Below are 19,054 nucleotides of genomic sequence, written 5' to 3'. Positions count from 1 at the left end.
ATTCTGTCTTCTAGGCAATTGAAAAGCTACAGGCTGGGGCTCTTGTAACAGATGCAGTGACTGCAGCGCTAGTTGAACTAGAGGTACTTCTATTTATTCAGGCATTCACTCTTTTGGTTGCAGTTTGTTGACCATATTTTCCTGTTTAGCTGCCCTATATTAAATGCATTAACTTTGCAACCAATGCTATAAGTCTTTCATATGTGAAAGGACAATTTTAATATAATTATATATATATATATATATATATATATACATTTTTCTGTCTGCTTCTACTTATTATTGCTGCAGGTGTCATTCTTTTTTTGGAAAGGGAGGTGGCTGAGCTTATCACTGTGGGTGCATTTCAGCCTTTTGTTGTTTTTTCTTTGGAAGTTAGGGTTTGCTTCCTTAATGTCTGTTTTAATCATTGTGGGGAGCCACTACCAATTCCTAATGTGCTTTCAATAAAGACATGCATCTGTTTTCATAAGATGAGGGACAATGCCATAATAAAACACCACATTAATTCCCTAGGTAAGACCTGGAACAACTAATCTTGCTACCCTAAAGATGTACAATTTAAATTTTAAACAAACATGTTTTTTTTTTGTTATTACGAATATGCCATCAAATGGTTGGCATGTGCATGGAAATTGATACTGCAGATGAGATGGGTTGTTTCTGGATAGATGGGTGAATGCCAGACAGAGCTTTCCTTTCCGAGCCAGCTTTGTCTGCTTTCTTTTTCCTGGCCTCTGCTTCTTCCCTCTCTCTGTCCCTTGGTGGTTCTGCCTCACCTTATCTGCTGTCTTCTATATGCTCTTCATTCTCTTTGGTCTTATTCAGTGGTAGTCCACCCCTGTGACCATGTTGGCAATGGTGGGAAGCAATCTTAAGTCTTCTCCCAAATATATTTGTAGGCCTAGCAATAAGCATTACTACAAGAATGGCTTTGCCTCAACTTCACCATAGAATCCACTTTCTTTAACTTGGTTACCTTTCCCCCCTGCATGTCTTTTTCTGCCTTTTAAACCTTAATTGGATGCTGAAATGTATCAGTTGGAATATGCACGGTGCCCCACCTTGCCCTTTAGTCCAGCTGTGGGGAGCCTTTGGCCCTCCCAGATGTTGCTGGGGAAAAAACATATATGGAAAGATCTGGCTTTCAGTTCTTGATAGTTCGTCTCTATTTCTCAGTTCCAAGGGGATCTTGGAAGCTGTGAATAAACAAGGGTTTACAACTGGTAGAAGGAAAACACTACTTTCCATTCTGGCTGAACTATAATCATATGAGCTATTAATGGATTTGAGTTGGGAAGGAACTTTCCCTCGATATCAGATCAGGGCCTTTATCAATGTTGCTACCAGTACCTGTAATACTGATAGGAAAGTCTCTGAATGTAGTGGAATGAATAAGGAGCTCCTGACTGAGGTTACCTTTTTATTTTTTATTTTTAAACCTTTTTTTTACAGAGACTTCTACAGCGTAGACTACCAATCATCTGATTTTGTTTGAATGTGAGAAGGGGGGTGGGGAGAGATGATGTGCCTTTTCAGGCAGTTGTCTCCTCCCATCTGCTCCCCACTCAGTTCTGCAGAGTTTACATATTGTCGATTACACAGGATTCCAGCCAGTCCAAGAGGCATCACTTCAAAGACTTGTCAAGGAGCAGGGGTTTCTATTGATCTTTTATGAGCTAGCAGACAGTTTGCTTGTGGTATGCTGGCTGTTTTTTACTCACTTTCTGTGTAGAAAGAACGTAAGCTCCTTGTGCCAGACGATGTGACTTCACAGAAATGCAGCCAGCTACTTTGTGAACCAGAGAGAGCAGTTTGCATGTTGAGAAAATAATCTGCTGTGATTTAGTTGTCAGTGACCGCTGTATTTCCTAATATTAAGGTGGCCGATGTTGATTGCAGGTGCTTGCCAGATGGGGACATACAATTATTTTTACTTTCCTTTGGTGCGAGCAGAAAGTGTGATGAATATTTGTAAATACAGCATGAAGGAATCTAGAACATCTGCAATGGGTACTTAACGGGACAGCTCAAGCTGCAAATATTAATGCTGCGAGTGGGAACTCCCCTGCGTCCCCAATGTGCAAATCCAGAGTTCCAGATATTTGGGTGGATGGAGAACTGGAACATGCTTTTCTTCATGGTTTGCCATTTCCTGCAAACCACACTCACCCGTGCATCAGCTGTTATGTCTGGTGATGTCAGCCAGGCAGGAGGACAGAGCTTAATCCTGTACTGGCTGCATGCCTGTTCTCAGCGGGGAGTAAGGTGCTTCTCAAAGCATGCTTGAAGCACCTTGTGCACTTCTCCTGTAACAGGGAGGGAGGGTGCTGCCTGCTCACAGAAATTTCAAGCAACATTTTTGAGAAGTGATGTAAAGCAGTCCTGCTGCTCTTGTTTCAGCTGAAATGCGATAACGGGCTGCCTGAAAGCGCTTCTCAAAAACGCAGTTTGAAGCAGCTCTCCTCTCCATTTAAAAGAAAAGGGGGTGACTACTTCCAACAGCAAGGGACGGGGGTGGCGCTATGGTCTAACCCATCGAGCCTAGGGCTTGCTGATCAGAAGGTCGGCGGTTCGAATCCCTGCAACGGGGTGAGCTCCCGTTGTTCGGTCCCTGCTCCTGCCCACCTAGCAGTTTCAAAGCACGTCAAGTGCTAGTAGATAAATAGGTTCTGCTCCGACAGGAAGGTAAACGGCGTTTACGTGTGCTACTCTGGTTCGCCAGAAGTGGCTTAGTCATGCTGGCCACATGACCCGGAAGCTGTCTGTGGAAAACGCCGGCTCCCTCGGCGTAAAGAGCGAGATGAGTGCTGCAACCCGAGTCGTCCGCAACTGGACCTAATGGTCAGGGGTACCTTTACCTTTTACTTCCAACAGCACTTCTGCAAAAGGCTTTAAGACAGCCCCCGTGTTCATAATTCAGGCTGAAATAGAAGCATGGGGTTTGTCTTACAGCATGTGCAAGTCTCCCTGCGTCCCCCTCTTTAACTTCTGAGATCAGGAGTTTAAAAGGGATGCGGAAGACTTGCACAGCTGCATATTTAACAGGTGGGTGGCCCCAACCATCTGTCAATCATATGATGTCATAATGCTGTGTGATATATAAGTCAAATTTGACCCATGGGGCTAATCCTAATAAGGATCTGGCCCGAGAAGCTGAAAAGCCCCCCCCCCCCGGTTTATGTGGACCTTAATCAGATGTTAATTTCTCTGTATTGCTTCTGGAGTTGGAATGCCCAGGACAGCCTACAGAATTGATTAGTTTTCTTGGCATTCCCAGGGATATCACATACAAAGTTTTGCCTTGCTCATGACATTTTGTAGATTGCTCAGAGAAGATAAATGTGCTCAGTGTTTTGCAGTTACCTGTTGTTGCTTAAACACAACAAGATTGTTCTTGTTGTTGGTTGTAGAAATAAAGGGAGGGCTTGTGAATAATTTCAAGTGAAATAAAAACCAAATAAAATATAGTGTCAAGTCAAGTGCATGCTGTTAACTTTCAAGAAAGCAGTGATGAGACAGTTTATCTATTGACGTACCTTTGAATTATTATTTTTAAGCCTGCCGTATTGCAGGCTTTGGTTGTTGCTTAGCCTAAATTTTTATTTTTTATTTTTATTTGAAAAATGTTTTGTACTGAGCTTTGCGGTTGGCTGGCCATTTCTCTTAGCCTTTTCTCGCTCCTTTTTTCCGAATGAAAGAGAACTCTTATCTGTTTTCTTAACAGATGACTATTGTATTGACACGTTTTGGAGGACTGGGAAGTCTATGCTGAAGAACACTAGAGGTGGCAGTGACATGCATTGCTGCTATAAAAGATCTTTCACATTTTAAATGTGACTTTATTTTAATGATTGCAGCTCATAAAATGAGACTTTCAAATCATTCCTTCCCTTCTTTCAAAAGCATGGGTAGTCTTACATCACTGGGCTAATACCATTGGTATTTAAATGATACATTTGAGTTCATTCTTCTCATGGTAATTGACAAAGTTTAGAGAAAAGACCATTTCCCCCAGGTGTTATTCTTTTTCTGACTATTTTGGGCAGTGTGAGTGTGACGTTTTTCCTATGATGCCCTAACATTTTATCTGTGATTAAAACACAGTGGCTTCAAAGCATAGCCTAAGATTTAACATACCAAAAGATTCTTTTTTGTTGAATATCATAGGTTTGCCACTCCCATTTTCCAACTAGGACTTATTCTATTCTATTCAACTCCAGGGGTTGGCAAGGTTTACCTCATCTGGGCTGGTTCACTCCAGAGGAGATCCCCCTCCCCATGGATCCCCCCAATGCATGGATCGCGCGTGAGCGGCTGCGTTTTCCGGTGTCTGCATCTGTACAGACACGATTTCCGGTGTCTTTGTCTGCGCAGATGCGATTTTTGGCACTGCGGAAACGAGTCCCCGCGCCACGCTGCACCGGTTTAGCGCAGCATGTGGGGACTCACCGAGCGGGCGGCTCGGTTCGGGGGCAGCTTGTGGGCTGGTTAAACAACCCCTGTGGGCGCCTGTGGCCCATGGGTCTTCGGTTGCCTACCCCTGATCTACTCCCTCTCCCAAGTTGCTTGTCCTGTGGTGACATTATCAATAGAAAGGGTCAGTGCTTTTTTCTAAAAAAAAATGTTTAGGGGCAGGGTGGATTTGATTTAAATCAAACTGATTTAAATCACAATTTAAATCACGATTTAAATCACTAGTCAGTAAGGCTTGATTTAAATCATAGTTTTCTACATAAAGACTAATTCTTGCTGGTATAACTTTAATATGCAAGTAGATGAAGATTTTTAGAATAACAACTTTTCATATTAGTTTTTTATCCCCAGTTTAATAGGTTAATCATTCATATTTCGACAACTTTACTGTTGTACTTAGGAAGGAGAAAAATATTCATTACCTTAATAATAACACTTTAAATAGATTTATTCAACTGAAACAATAACATTACAGCATATGTTATTTGCTTAAACAAACATCCATGTTTGTTAACTAATTTGGCTAAACAAAAACAAAATATATATATTTTAAGAAACTTAAGACTGTCAGCCCAGCCTACACATGAAAAACTTAAATACTGTCCACTCCAAACAATCAGAAAAATATTGTTTCTATTCTATTCACTGAACTTCTTGAAACTTAGCAGTGAAGGGGTTGTTTCTGTATTCATAGGTTTGTAGAACAATAGGATTAAGGTCTTTTTCTCAACTCTGTTCATGTTATAACATTTTTGCTGTGAAGAAGAGGCATGTGATCTCTGTTGAGTCAAATTCAGTTTTGAGAACTGCAAAAGTAAACCAAGCATCTGTGATAATATCTTGTAGGCAGAGAAACTGCCCAATAATCTTACAAAAACCTCTGGAAGAGCATGACATTGTGAATGGATTAATGGAATTTATTTACCCAAAAATTAAACATATACAACCTTATTCTACATAATTTAAAAAACTAATCTTTATTTCATGATGGAATAACCTTTGGATGGTAATATATTTTCCTCAAAAAGCATTTTATTTAAAAAAATCCAATTTAAATCAAAAAAATCGATTTAAATCAAAAAAATCTGATTTAAATCAAAAAAATCGATTTTTTTGATTTTTTTAAAAAAATCATTGATTTTTATCCACCCTGTTTAGGGGTACAGTACTCTCATTTTCATTCAAGAAAATCACCATTTTATAGTTCAAATCGGGAAAAATAAATACAGTAAATGGACAAAAGTACAAAGATGCACAAAATGTTTAGGGGTATGCGTACCCCTGCGCACCCCCAGAAAAAAAGCACTGGAAAGGGTCAATCACCATGATGAGGTAAGGACTGGTTGGAGCAAAAGTGGAAGACTATTTTTGGAGCAGACGCGGAAGTAGGAACACGCTGTGTGTTTGTAGTGAAAATGTTATTTACCGTGAATTTCTGTTCTGTTGGAGGACATTCTCTTCTTATGCCTCCTCTTCCAGCAGGAGGAGTCATCCTGCCCTCCAGATCTTCCCTGCCTTAGATGGAATAGAACGGGTCTTTTGCCTATCTGTGGAAAATTCCCTTTTTTCCTCTACATTTGCTGTGAGTTCATTCCTTCTGTTTCCTCCTCTTCCCTTGCTGTGTTTGTCAGGTTTGTTGTTTCCTTCTTGGGTTTTTTTAATGTTTGTGTTCCCCCACAAACACCCACCCACCCACACCTTGTGTGTTGCCTTTGTTTGTTTTTACTCCCGGGGTGGTGGTGGTTTTCCTATTTATTTTCTCCAGTTTCCTTTTTGGCCTCCTGGTGAGTCCTGTGTTACTACATCAAGCAGGACTACCATTGTTGGACACTGAGCACCCTGATTACTTGGTAGATCTGGCAGGGTCCTGCATTACTCCATCAAGGAAGATCACCATTATCGTGAAAATGAACTCCTTCACTCCTCAGTGGCAATTGCAGTGGGTCCCGCATTTACACTGCCAAGTGATATTATTGTCTTCCTGGAGATAGGCTGCTAGTGTTGATTTCACCCTTGGTGAGTCCTACATTTACCACCTCATCAAGTGGGACCACAATTAAACAGGCTTTGGGTGCCTTTTTTGTTCTTTATGGAATGCACCTGTGATTTGTACTGACAACACTTTGTACTGAGCTTACATCAACAAGCAGGGTGGGTACCCTCTTGCAGAGGTTGCTTTTGTATGAACTGAGTTATCTTCCAAATAACTTAAAATCTTCAACAGTCCAGTTAACTGACGTTTTTAACCTGTGTGATTTATTCAATGGCTTAATTCAAACAATACAGAGATATTTCTGGGACAGAGAATATATCCCTTACCAGAGACACTCCTCCAGCTCAATCCAGTATACCATTAATCATGGCATATTGTAACCCACTGAGTCTTTGAATTGTCAATATGAGTTTGTTTCCAGCACTGTGATCAAGGCTTCCATACAGATCTTCATAAAAAGAATATATTTGTTTTTTTGGAACATCTGAGGAAATGTGCTAATTTAAGAAGTTGCTTTGTTGCATTGGCCACAGACTTTTGATCTGATCTGCTTATTTTGCTTGTTAATTAGTTGCCAGTTATTTGTGTAACTTTAATATATTGAACCATTTCAGTGTTTCTTCGCAGATGTAAAATACCACCTGCAGTTTGGTTTTGAGGAATGTTTTATTTCTAGCTAGAGTAGAGAGATGAATAGAAGTTGTAATTCGGGTTGTGCAGAACAGAAATGGGAAGAGAACAGAAATTCATATGGTGCTGTAATTTACTGATGTTGTGGGATACCGTTGTGGGATAGCTCAGTCGGTAGAGCAAGAGGCTCTTAATCTCAGGATTGTGAGTTTGAGCCCCATGTTGGGCAAAAAGATTATTGCATTGCAGGGGGTTGGACTAGATGGCCCTTGTGGTCCCTTCCAACTCTACAATCCTGTGATGTTCCCGGAGCCTGTCTCCAGGTGATCCCTTGGGCCAGTCCCTCAGCTGCTCTGCCGAGTCCAGACTTTCCTTAAAAGTACTGTCTGCCATCATGTACTGGCAGCAGTAGGTCTCTCTCTTTATATTCTTCCTCTAGTACATCTACGCAAGACACATGGAATGAGATACATTCACCTTGGAATCCAGCCAGACCAGATCATAGAGAGTTAAAACATAAATATATATTTGCTTATGAAAAATAATATCTAAAACAAGTATCCATTGTACACAGAATTCTCATATTTTTCAATATCTTAACATAATCTTCTCCACAACATCTATGCTTTTATGCATGTGCTTTCATTATCTCTGTCATCTCATTCCTCTTGTCTGTTTTGCTCATACTCTCTCCTTTTAGTTGTCATTTCCAAACCCCACCCTGTCACTCATTCTGCTCTGCCGAACATTCCGTTTGGCTTCCCTAATGTCAATCATCCTTGCATTGACACTCGACAACTTTTGAAGATTAATGCTACAGGTCTTAATGGCCATTGCCTATTGACACTTTTAGGAAATAGGTATTCATACTATCACATGTTCTCCAAACTGGGGAGACCAATTACATAACCACATTTTAAAAAGTTATTATTTATATATACAGTCATACCTCAGTTTAAGTCTGCTGTGGTTTGAGTACTTTCGGTTTAAGTACTCCGCGGACCTGGAAGTCCAGGTTCCGCGGCGCGTGCATGCGCAGAAGCGATCTGCGCGGTTTGCACATGCGCAGAAGCACGTTATCGGCGCTTCGCACACGCGTGGAAGTAGCACTCCGTTTAAGTACTTTTCGGGGAGCGGACGGCTCCCCGGAACCAATTGAGTACTTAAACCGAGGTAGCACTGTACAGTACTTCCCAAACAGATACAGTTTATTGGTCTCTGCCCCCCTTTGGCTTATTTTCATATAATTGTAAGTAGCCAGTTGAGTGCTCGAGAAAGAGCTGACAATAAGTAAATGCGAGAAATGAAAGAGTGCTTGCTTATAGTGATATCTCTGTATTGTAACACAGAGTGCCTCTGGCTCATAGTTCAGTCACACTATTGGGAATGTAGTAGGTTGTATTCTAGAGCCTTTTATATCTTTGTCTTTCCTGAAGGAGGCTGAAATGCTCAGTGGACACTGCTACCTAGCTATTACTGTGATTACAATAGGTTTGTACACAGTCTCATAAATGCAATAGTAAGGATTTGTTTTTGCAGAAGCTCTCTCTCTATATATGCATGTATATAAATATATCTAAAACCAATAACTTCATATGTCCCAGAGGCCTGAGATTTTGTTTTTGACAGTTCATAGAGAGATAGATAACTGTAGTTATTTAATGATTGGTCTTTAGGCATTGTATGTAATATTAGCCCTGTGTATGAGCAAGCAGGTGTTAATTGAACTACTGTATATCCATGGCCACTGAAATAATGTTTAGCACATAATGGCCCAGTTTCCATATCGTGGTTAACTGGCTCTGTGAGTGGAGATTGATGCTGCTGCTGCTTCGCTCCTTCCGTAGTGCATGTGGGAGCATCGATGATATGTGGCTTAGCATTCTGTCTGCACCAGGGATTGTGGTTTTGTTTTGCTCCAAACAAACCACAGAGTGAAGGCAGGAACAAGCCTTGCCTACTCTTTGTAGTTTGTTTGAAGCAAAGCAAACCAATATCTCCAGTTCAGACGGAACACTAAGCTAGGGATTGTTGATGGTTACTTCCAGTTGCACAAGGAGAGGGAAGCCCCATGTCCCCAGTCAACAATTAACTATGTCTTACCATGATATGTACATGCAAAGAAAAGCTGTGCTGGAATCTCAGAATTCAAAAACTTCTCAAGGTGTTACAGCACTGAGCACAGTTATGAAACTGCCAATATATTTGCAAATAAATATTGGATGGAAAATATTGAAGAAATGTAAGTGATAGCACATGTGACGACTATATGATTAGAATTATGAACTGCTGTTGTTATGGGAATAAGTCAGTGATGACATAATTCTCATTCTCACTGTGATAAGCTATGCCTTAAGCTCTGAATACTTGGTTGATAAATGCTTTGGCTGGTATTGATAAAGAATATCAGTTCATTGTGATGGATTGATCTTGCTTATTCACCAGAACAAATCTATGATCATTCTGTTTGGGAGGATTGTGTGTGTTTTGCATACTGCTTAGAGAATGCAAAGTAGTTGTGTGGGTTTTTTTAAGTAATAAAATCAATTGTGTCCTTAAATGTTACTCCCTAATTTGGAGGCTGGGATGGAAGGAGGAAGAGAAATGACAGTGCAACTTGGGCAGATTAATGGTCTCATCTTAAAAATGGCATTGCTTTCAAGGCTTTGTTTGGTCTTTTATAGAACTGAATGTTTGTAGCTGGAATAATTAACATCCTGTGTTATATGCTTTATTTTCTAGTAGAAGGGATACCAGTAAGTTTGTTGCAATAAAGTTTTACTGAAATATGAGTGAAAAGTTAGGCATGGCTAAGTGAAGTCCAACTTCAATAGGGACAGAGTTCGACTAACTTGCTGTGGATCTAATCCAAAGTACAGTACTTTAATCATAGCTGTGGATTATCTGATTTCTGCTGGCCTACGTAAGGGTTATGATGACAAATACTCTTTATTTCCACACTTCAAAGATGTTACTTGCTTTGTAGTGTTGGGGAAATGAGAATTTCATCCATATGAATAGTTTGACAGACTTGTTTCTTAAGCCACACCGCCTTTATGAGATGTGTAAATGTGATAATAAAATGGCTAGTTAAGAAAGAAAATAATAGGGTGGCAATTTTGCGGAGTTGGGAGAAACCACTTTTTCCTTTATTTAAGGGGTATTAAGCACATAACTTTATCATCCAGCTTGCAAGTCCCCAAATGTTTCACACAGCCCTGCGTTCAGCTGTGTACCTTACTGACCCTTATTCAAATTCTAAGCAATTCATATCTGGTGGCCAGATCTCTTTACCATGATGCAAAATGTCCACAATTGCAAATTTCCTTGTGGTGGCAGCTTTATTAACCCCCAACTACCTCCTCCTACTAGAAGAGTAGTGGCTGAGAAGCCCCCACGACAAATGCAACAGTTAGGATCCTGGACAATATGCACAGAATATGGACAATATGCATACTGTACTTGGTTTTCTGGTTGCATAACTGTATAATAGACAGTTTAGTTTGGAGCCTCTTTTCTAACATGCTTCATATGTTATGCAGCACTGAACACATATTTGCACGGTGTGTGAGGCTCTATATTACTTTCCATGCATATATGTAAAGCTTATGTTTATTCATAAAAGTCTAAATGAAACTGCCTGAACAAGACTTCATTCTTGCCATACTCAGAAGCAGTTGTCTTTTTCTTCATTTTTAGCTTGAACAATCAAATTATTTTTATCTATTGTAAACTGTACACAGGCAACTCCCTGTTTGCACGGGGTTTGCATTCTGGGTCACAGTGCATGTTAACGGACTTGCCTATACATGTTTTATTTTGTCTTTCTCTACAGGCACAGGTACAGACACATTTTGTTTCCCATATTTATTTAGGTTATATTTGCCATTCTTGCCCGGAGAGAGAGACGAAATCTCTGGTGGATAATCCAGGGATGCATGTTTATGTGTTAGAACTACTTCCAGTATATTGGATGAAGTCTGACACTAGAATAATGATGCAATTTTAGCATTTGTTACCAGGGTCCCATCCTCTCCCCCCGTTTACCCTCTTCATGTGCTCTGCAAATTTCCATGTTCGGGATCCATTGAAATTGTTTCTCTGGTCTCATAATTCAGTTGTTGCAGATAGTGTCTCAAACACTTCCCATCCTAGCCCTCTTTAAGGCTGAAAGCAAAGTTGCTTTTTTCTCCACCTGCCATTCCTTTGCATCTTCCTCTTCACTCTGCCCCCTTCATTGGCTTCTCTCCTGCAAGGAAACTTGAGTTTCAGCTGGTGGGATGAGCAGCATGTGCTGGGAGACCAGTTGGCCCCAGTACTCATCATTCAACTCCTTTGATAATATGCATAATTATGGATGGTTTGCCTTCATGCATTTTTTCTCTACATTTCTTTACAGGATTCACCCTTTACTAATGCAGGAATGGGGTCTAACCTCAACCTTTTGGGTGAAATAGAATGTGATGCCAGTATCATGGATGGAAAATCACTCAATTTTGGAGCAGTTGGTGCTCTCAGTGGTATGTTGAGCAAGCTCTAAAAGATGGAATGTGTAGATTCAAAAAGATATTTGAGTATATAGTTGGAGTCCTACTATGCTATAAATATTGTGCATAATGTTACTTCAGATCCTATTACATGAATAGCATTGCATGTGACGAAGAACAAGCACCGTATCTTTTAGGCATTGTGCAAAATAATCATTTGATGGCTATTAGCCAGGTTTGTTTTCGCCCTTTCGATGTTATTAGTTTAAGGTTTTTGCCTTCATCTATCCAGTCTCTGTTCTATTTTTAATTTTACATCTCTGGTGTTTGGGGTGCTAAAATAAGGCTTATTTTTGAGATGTTAATTGCAAAGCCAAGGAATAAATGAACATTTTTTTTTCTGAATAACTTGTTGAGTTAATTGGTTTAAATCCAAGGTAATTAAAACTATCTGGAGCACTGCATGACCATTTCCTTAAATGACTTTTTTCCTGTTCCCAGGAATCAAAAATCCTGTTTCTGTGGCAAATAGATTGTTGTGTGAAGGGCAGAAAGGAAAGCTGTCTGCTGGCAGAATTCCACCTTGGTAATTACTTTATACTGTTTGTTTCTTATTTTGGGCAGTAATGCATACAATATTTGAAAGTTACTCTTATTAAAAGAAGGCTGATGCTTTTTAGTGTGGATCAGTAATAGCATGCTTTTAAGATGAGGACTGGCTTTGTTGTTGATCTTGGAACATCTTGCATGCTTATTACAGCTGTAAATAGCATAACTTTGCCTTTTATCTTTAATATTCTGTTCTAAGTCTGAACTTCTTCCTCTGTGGTTGTTTATGCAGATATTTACACTGCTAAGCTTTTGTTTCTGATGTTTCGGGTTCAAAATATTAAAAATCCAATAAATCAGACCTCAAAGCAAAACATAGCTTGTTGTTGTGAAATGTTACATTTGTGCTAAAAGGACAAATGTAACAAAAACTCTGGAAGCAACAGAGTTTTAAACTTACAGAATATGCTCTCATTTTTCTTGAGGAAACAATGGTTTCACATTGATTTAAGTTTTGTATAGATTTGAAGGTGAACTATAATTATTCACATTCACTACAGTTTTAATAATTTTCAAGTGTGGAAGAATAAGGACATATTTACTATAAATTTTAGTAATAATAATAGCCAAATTATGGTCTGAATATCCTGTTCAAGCTGATTAGCTTACATGATATATCATTCACCTATAAATGTAAAAATAGGTGAAAACAGCCGAAAATCTTGCCAGAGAAATCAGGTTGAAATAAGTTTTCCTACGGTCTATATAGAATGTTGACAAAGGAGAAGATCTCTTGATAGAGTATAGGGCAGGCTTCCCCAAACTTTGGCCCTCCAGATGTTTTGGACTACAATTCCCATCTTCCCCGACAACTGGTCCTGTTAGCTAGGGATCATGGGAGTTGTAGGCCAAAACATCTGGAGGGCCGCAGGGTGGGGATGCCTGGTATAGGGCCTAAAGTGCTTAAAGCCCCTGATCCATAAGGGTAAAACAATGTCATATCCCAAATCTGTTTTTAACAGGGATCACGTTCAGTCATACAGTGGTACCACGCAAGACGAATGCCTGGTGCAACGAAAAACTCGCAAGACGAAAGCATTTTGCGATCTTGTTGTTGACTTGCAAGACAATTTTTTCTACGGCCGGGCTTTGCAAGACGATTTTTTTTGCATTTTTTTTGCTTTGATTTGTTTACATTGGCCAACCACAAGACGAAATTTTCGCGATACAAAACAGCTCGCAGAACAAATTTTGTCTTGCGAGGCACCACTGTATTCCTCTTCACAGAGGGCTTAAAATACTTGGGCCTTTCTCTCTTGAGGAGGCAACAACAACCGAGTGGCAAAATGATGCAGGAGGTATTATGAAATGGCTTTTACTTTTTCTCAGAATACAAAAATTTGGGCTTTTCAAGGGTAATTGGTATGTGGCAGGTTTTAAGATAAACAGAATACATTTTGTCTGCTGTGTTAATAACCAATGAATAACCAAGTTGCAATAGTAGTAGCTGGCTTAAATAATTGGCTACTTATTCGTTGTTGCTAGTCATGCAGTCAAAGTTTGTCTTCCCCACCCATTTTGTCTTCCCCATTGCTAGTTTTTTAGTTGGCGAAGGAGCTTTCAGATGGGCAGTGGATCACGGGATACCTGCCTGCCCTCCAGGTGTCATGGCAACAAGTGAGTAAACTGATCCTAGGAATTCTTGTTCTGAGAATCTTAAGGCACACAATCAAGAAAACATTCATATCAGTGGGATTTAGGCCGCTAAACACTTGGATACTGTTCAAATTAAAGGATCGTAGTCACACTGGATATTTATCTGCATAACAGCTAAAATATTCTCTCTGGAGCTAAGGAGGTTTTAAATAGTGTAGCATTGTCAGTCTCACTTTCAGATACTTACTCTTAATTATTTTCATCTCTGCCTCTCCTTGGTTACGCAGTTTATAAGCTGTCGACCTGATAGCTTTGCTAAACAAGCTTACTCTTGCTGGATTTCTAGTAATTGTGCTTTGTAATCTTTCTTTTGCCAATCATTTTACCCCCAGCCAGCTTTAGAAGGGAAGCTGCAGTACCACTTCAGCCTCAGTGCATTTTTGGTACACTCCATTAAATGACTGCTAGAGGGTGCTGTATGATTGGCCAGAGTCAGATTGCTTTTCTGAGGATTAGGAACATGTTATTTTGTTGTTACTGTGATTGCACTTAAAACTGTTTCTAGGGCTTATAGCATGTTTCTAAATTTGTTTTGGTGATTCCAGACAATATTGTTGTTTTAACGTTGGTGGTGAAATAGACATGGTGATTGCTCATGGCTTGTGAAATTGTTGGATATCTAGTGAAGCCTATCCTGGTTAATTTCAGTTCACTGCAAATAGAATGAATCTGAATAACATTTCTGAAAATATAGAGTATAATTAAACTGAATACACGGTTGAGGGTGGGGGGGAAATATTGACTTAATAGTAAATTTTTGACCAATCTGAATTTGAGAGGGTAATTTAACCAAACTTGCATAATCAGCAGTTGAAAAGGCCATGTCTCCAACAGGTGGCTAAAAAAATATTATTTTAAAAAGTATGGGTTAGTTTCCATTGATACATTAATTGAAGATAAGTCTTTTTTTTAAAGTTCAAACAAGCAGAAGTAAACTGATTTTTAGATATAAAATAAGTCATTGGAACAAACCAGAAGCCATCATTGTGCATCAATAAATTTTGCTCATCTGGTTCAGAAAAATATTCGGATTATTTAAAACAAATATAATTGTTTTAAATGCACAGATACTCTGTGACTCCCTGTGCTTTATTTCTTCAGACCACGCATGGGAAGAATTTATAATATCTGTGATTGACACACAGGCCAGCCAGCTTACACTTCAGGGCCTGCTGTTGGTAGTTGCCATTCTCCCTCCACAGATATCCAGACAGGTAGCTTAATTCCTGACTATCCACAAAGGTCAGGATACAGCTCACATAAGCATAAATGCACTTTCCTTACCATATGTAGTTAAGCTTTTCCACCTTCTACTTCTGTCCTGTGTTACATGATCTGCAGCAGATACCAGCTATCAAGTGATGAATCTGACAGATCTGAACCATTTGGAGACAAAGAACAATTGAACCAAAGAGATTGATTTAGAGGAACTAACAGTTTCAAGCTTATCAAAGGAAACACGAAAAGAGTGTTCAGTCTCACAGTGTTTCTTTCACATAAACATTAAGTGCCATATATTAGGGTGACATACTAATAGAGAATTGATAGGCACCCTGTCCATCGTAGGGAGCAAAAAGATTGCCCTCCCGATCTTGGCAGATGTCATCACAAGCAGTGTGTGTCCACAAAGCAGCCAGTCAACACCTAACTTCAAACAGGTCTATTATCAAGAAAAACATTCCTTTGAAGATGGAGTGACATCCCATTGCTCATGGGGAGAAAAATCCTCAGCAACCTTTCAAGTACAGTCATATCTCGACAACCGAATGCTTCGACTTCCGAAGTCAACAACCCCAGACGTCTTTTCGCCGTGCGCACCCAGCACGCACGTTCTGTGCCTGCGCAGAAGCGCGAAATCGCGCTTTGCGCATGCGCTGAAGCGCACTCTGACAACCGAAGACCTCGACTTACGAAGACGGCTGTGGAACGGATCGTCTTCGTAAGTCGAGGTACCACTGTATTCACTGTTTCATGCATGTATGTTTTATTAACGTTGCTGTGAATGTTGATAGGCTGTAAGTTGCTTTGATTATTTACAAGGAAGGCAGGGTAAAAATAATTTAAAATAAACAAGTGTGTATTCATTTACATAATGTTTAAATACCCTGTGAGTGGGAATTCCATCTAAGAGTCTTTTAATCATTTTTAGACAGTGTAACCATGATTGCTGACCCTCACTTTTGTTAGAATAAAGTTGAGCTTGTGTGTCAGAAGCGTATCTGAAGAAGTGTGCATGCACACGAAAGCTCATACCAATGACAAACTTAGTTGGTCTCTAAGGTGCTACTGGAAGGAATTTTTTTATTTTGTTTCGACTACGTGAGACCAACACGGCTACCTACCTGTAACTAATACTTCAGTAGTTAGAGGAAGTAAGTTTATACAGTAGTACCTCAGGTTAAGTACTTAATTGGTTCCGGAAGTCCATACTTAACCTGAAGTGTACTTAACCTGAAGCGAACTTTCCCATTGAAAGTAATGGAAAGTGGATTAATCCGTTCCAGACAATGAAAAACACCCCCTAAAACAGCAATTTAACACAAATTTTACTATCTAACGAGACCATTGATCCATAAAATGAAGGCAATAATCAATGTACTGTACTATAAAATATGAAAAAAATTAACATTTGCAGTGGTACCTCGGGTTAAGTACTTAATTGGTTCCGGGGTGCCATTCGCACCCCAAAAAGTACTTAAACCGAGTGGTGATAGCTCAGCACGTAGAATGCTTCTGGGCACGCCTGAAGCGTGCAGATCACTTCTGCGCATGTGCGCACAGCAGAACCCGGAAGTAAACACTTCTGGGTCCGTGGAGTATTTAACCTGAAAGTACTCAACCTGAAGCGTACTTAACCCGAGGTATGACTGTAGTGAGGTTAAACCCAGTAGACAAGCTGAGGTACTCGACACCTAGCTACTCTGGCTTTATGCAGGAAGCCAGCAACATGGCAGATAGCAAGCCTGGGCTCCTTGAGAATAAAATTAGTGAATGCTTTTATCTGCATTTCATCAGTGACCTGGTTTACACATTTTGCACTGTGATTTAATGTGAATGAGCAGCATGCTAGTTAATGCTGTTCCACAGTTTTGCTTCACTGCTTCCCCTGCTAACCTTTGGTCACACTGGGGAGGAATTGGACTGGCTTTGGGCTATGTGAGAACCAGCGCTTGTGATTTGTTTTCCCTAGACAAACCATGATTGAGAAGCCAAGAAGCAAACTAAAAACACTGGTTTTGCACATAACATGAAGCTAGTCTCTAGTTTTCCCTGTTGCAGCAAATGATTAGCAGAGGGAAGAGCAAAGCAGGGAGTTCAGAGCAGTGTGCACGCTGCTCATTTGCTTTAAACCTGAGTTTAAAATAAGCTGTGGTTTAGTGCAACATGCCAGCTAGGCCAGTTTTGGGTAATTTGTGTTTTTGATTTTCATAAATCCGTGTTTATTCAGTGGACAGGATAAACTACAATCTGTACATAGATCTGAGTTGCCAGTACCAAAGTGTAGTATTTAAAGAAGGTGTCCTTGGTTTAATTCTTAAGTAATTAAAATGCCATTAAATATTTTATAGGACTTAGTTTAGCAGCTTTTAAGAGGAACAAGAGGAAACTGGAATTGGCGGAAAAGGTGGAAACCGATCTTTTTCAGTTGAAGAAAAGAAGACAATCAAGTGAAAAGGTTGGTATCTGTTCAGAAAGCTATTGGTCACCCTTAAATCACTACAGTGCCAAGGACTGAAGTTTCTGGGAGCTCTTGTTGCTATTGTGAATTGATAGTCAACACAATCTTGCAATATTAATAATCATTATATTTTAATGGAAACAGAGGTGTGCATGCATGCATGCTTGCTTGTGTTTGATTTGTCCTTCCAGCAATTTCCTTTTCTGGCTCATTGAAGGCTGCTCTGGAGAGTTCCATGGCCTTTGGGAGCAGCTTTATGGTGTATCTCTGTGTGAACATAACATGTGTACAGAGGATGAACCACTTGCACTCATAGCCAATATGTCATAAGTAATTTTCCCCCTCATCTTCAGGGAATATGAAAATAGAACTATCAAAGGAATCTACTATTGTTTGCAGAACAAATAAGTGTGCCTTACCATTATGATTTGTTTATATATTTTACTATTCATTTTCACTTTTTCAGAATGTGCATGACAAATGCAAACATGAAAAGATAAATATCTGTTGAAAAAATTTCCTCCAGTTTAAGATTTTGGTGACCATTTCTCACTTTAAAGCATTTTCTGTGGATCTGGAAGGGGATGAAATTTGAAATACCAGGTAGGTAAACATGTCTGGACATTTATCCAGCATTGACCTGGCCCAGAATGGTCCTCTATAGAAAAATTATAGCTGGGTTTTTTTCTTTACTAAGTGGTTATTTCAGCACTGTAGTTTTTACCTGCTGCCAACTATATTTTGAATACAGTTTTGCTGTCAGTAATTAAAAAGGAAAAATGAGGTGTACTGTAGAACCTATTGCTCTGTTTCTCCTTTTATGGAGAAACAAAAGCAAAAAACAAACAAAAAACTATTCAAGCTACTGCATATGCAAAAATTCATGTCTTTGGAGTATTGCTTACGTTTTATATCCAAAAAGACTAGGAGCATTAAAAACATAAAACTAAGGAAAGAGGGATTTCAGTACAATTTATATATTAAAGGTCAAGTCAATGCTTACATATGCCAGTACATGGACTTACCAACCTGCTATTTGAGATTTGGAGGGTCTTTTGACAATACTTTAAGGCAGCAGTTCCAAGCTCCCCTCCCCCCCCTGTCCCCACTGACCACTTGAAATTTTCTGGGTGAGTCTTGGCTTACCATTACATGCAAATGGGACCAGTTTCCAGCAGAGCATGAAATAACTCCTGTTGCATTGTACTATAGCTTCTTTAGTGCATAATAATTTTGAGTGTACGTAAATTCATTTTTACATCGTGAGATAATTATGTTCCACTTATAATTTAGAAATTGAAGCCAGGTTTTAAAATTGCCTTGTGAACTCCATAGTAGTATATGTACTCCAACGCAAGCTGTGATTTAGAAAATTGAATAAATAAGTAACTGGATTCCACAAGTCTTTTGTTAACAGATTGAACAGTTCTCACACACACACACACACACACACACACACACACACACACACGTGTGTGTGTGTGTACACAAATTGTTTCATTATTGTGTTAGAATTACATTGTC

At 39.6% G+C, this 19,054-nt stretch overlaps 1 protein-coding gene across 4 annotated transcripts in view; it reads left to right on the top strand.

Annotated features, from left to right (window-relative positions):
- Positions 1-19,054, top strand: part of TASP1 (taspase 1) — a 60,357-nt gene that overhangs the window by 4,265 nt on the left and 37,038 nt on the right. For 3 of the 4 annotated variants that reach the window (XM_035110065.2, XM_035110063.2, XM_035110064.2), the window contains exons 4-8: positions 15-83; positions 11,499-11,619; positions 12,088-12,172; positions 13,733-13,812; positions 17,421-17,527. In XM_035110065.2, the coding sequence (XP_034965956.1) occupies positions 15-83; positions 11,499-11,619; positions 12,088-12,172; positions 13,733-13,812; positions 17,421-17,527 (462 nt within the window). The remainder of the gene's footprint in view (positions 1-14; positions 84-11,498; positions 11,620-12,087; positions 12,173-13,732; positions 13,813-17,420; positions 17,528-19,054) is intronic. The other variant, XM_060272424.1, reaches the window with a different exon arrangement.

Source organism: Zootoca vivipara, chromosome 3, assembly GCF_963506605.1.
Source record: "Zootoca vivipara chromosome 3, rZooViv1.1, whole genome shotgun sequence".
Classification (NCBI taxonomy): domain Eukaryota; kingdom Metazoa; phylum Chordata; class Lepidosauria; order Squamata; family Lacertidae; genus Zootoca; species Zootoca vivipara.
Note: the sequence above shows the minus strand (reverse complement) of the source record. Positions and strands in the feature narration are given on the sequence as shown.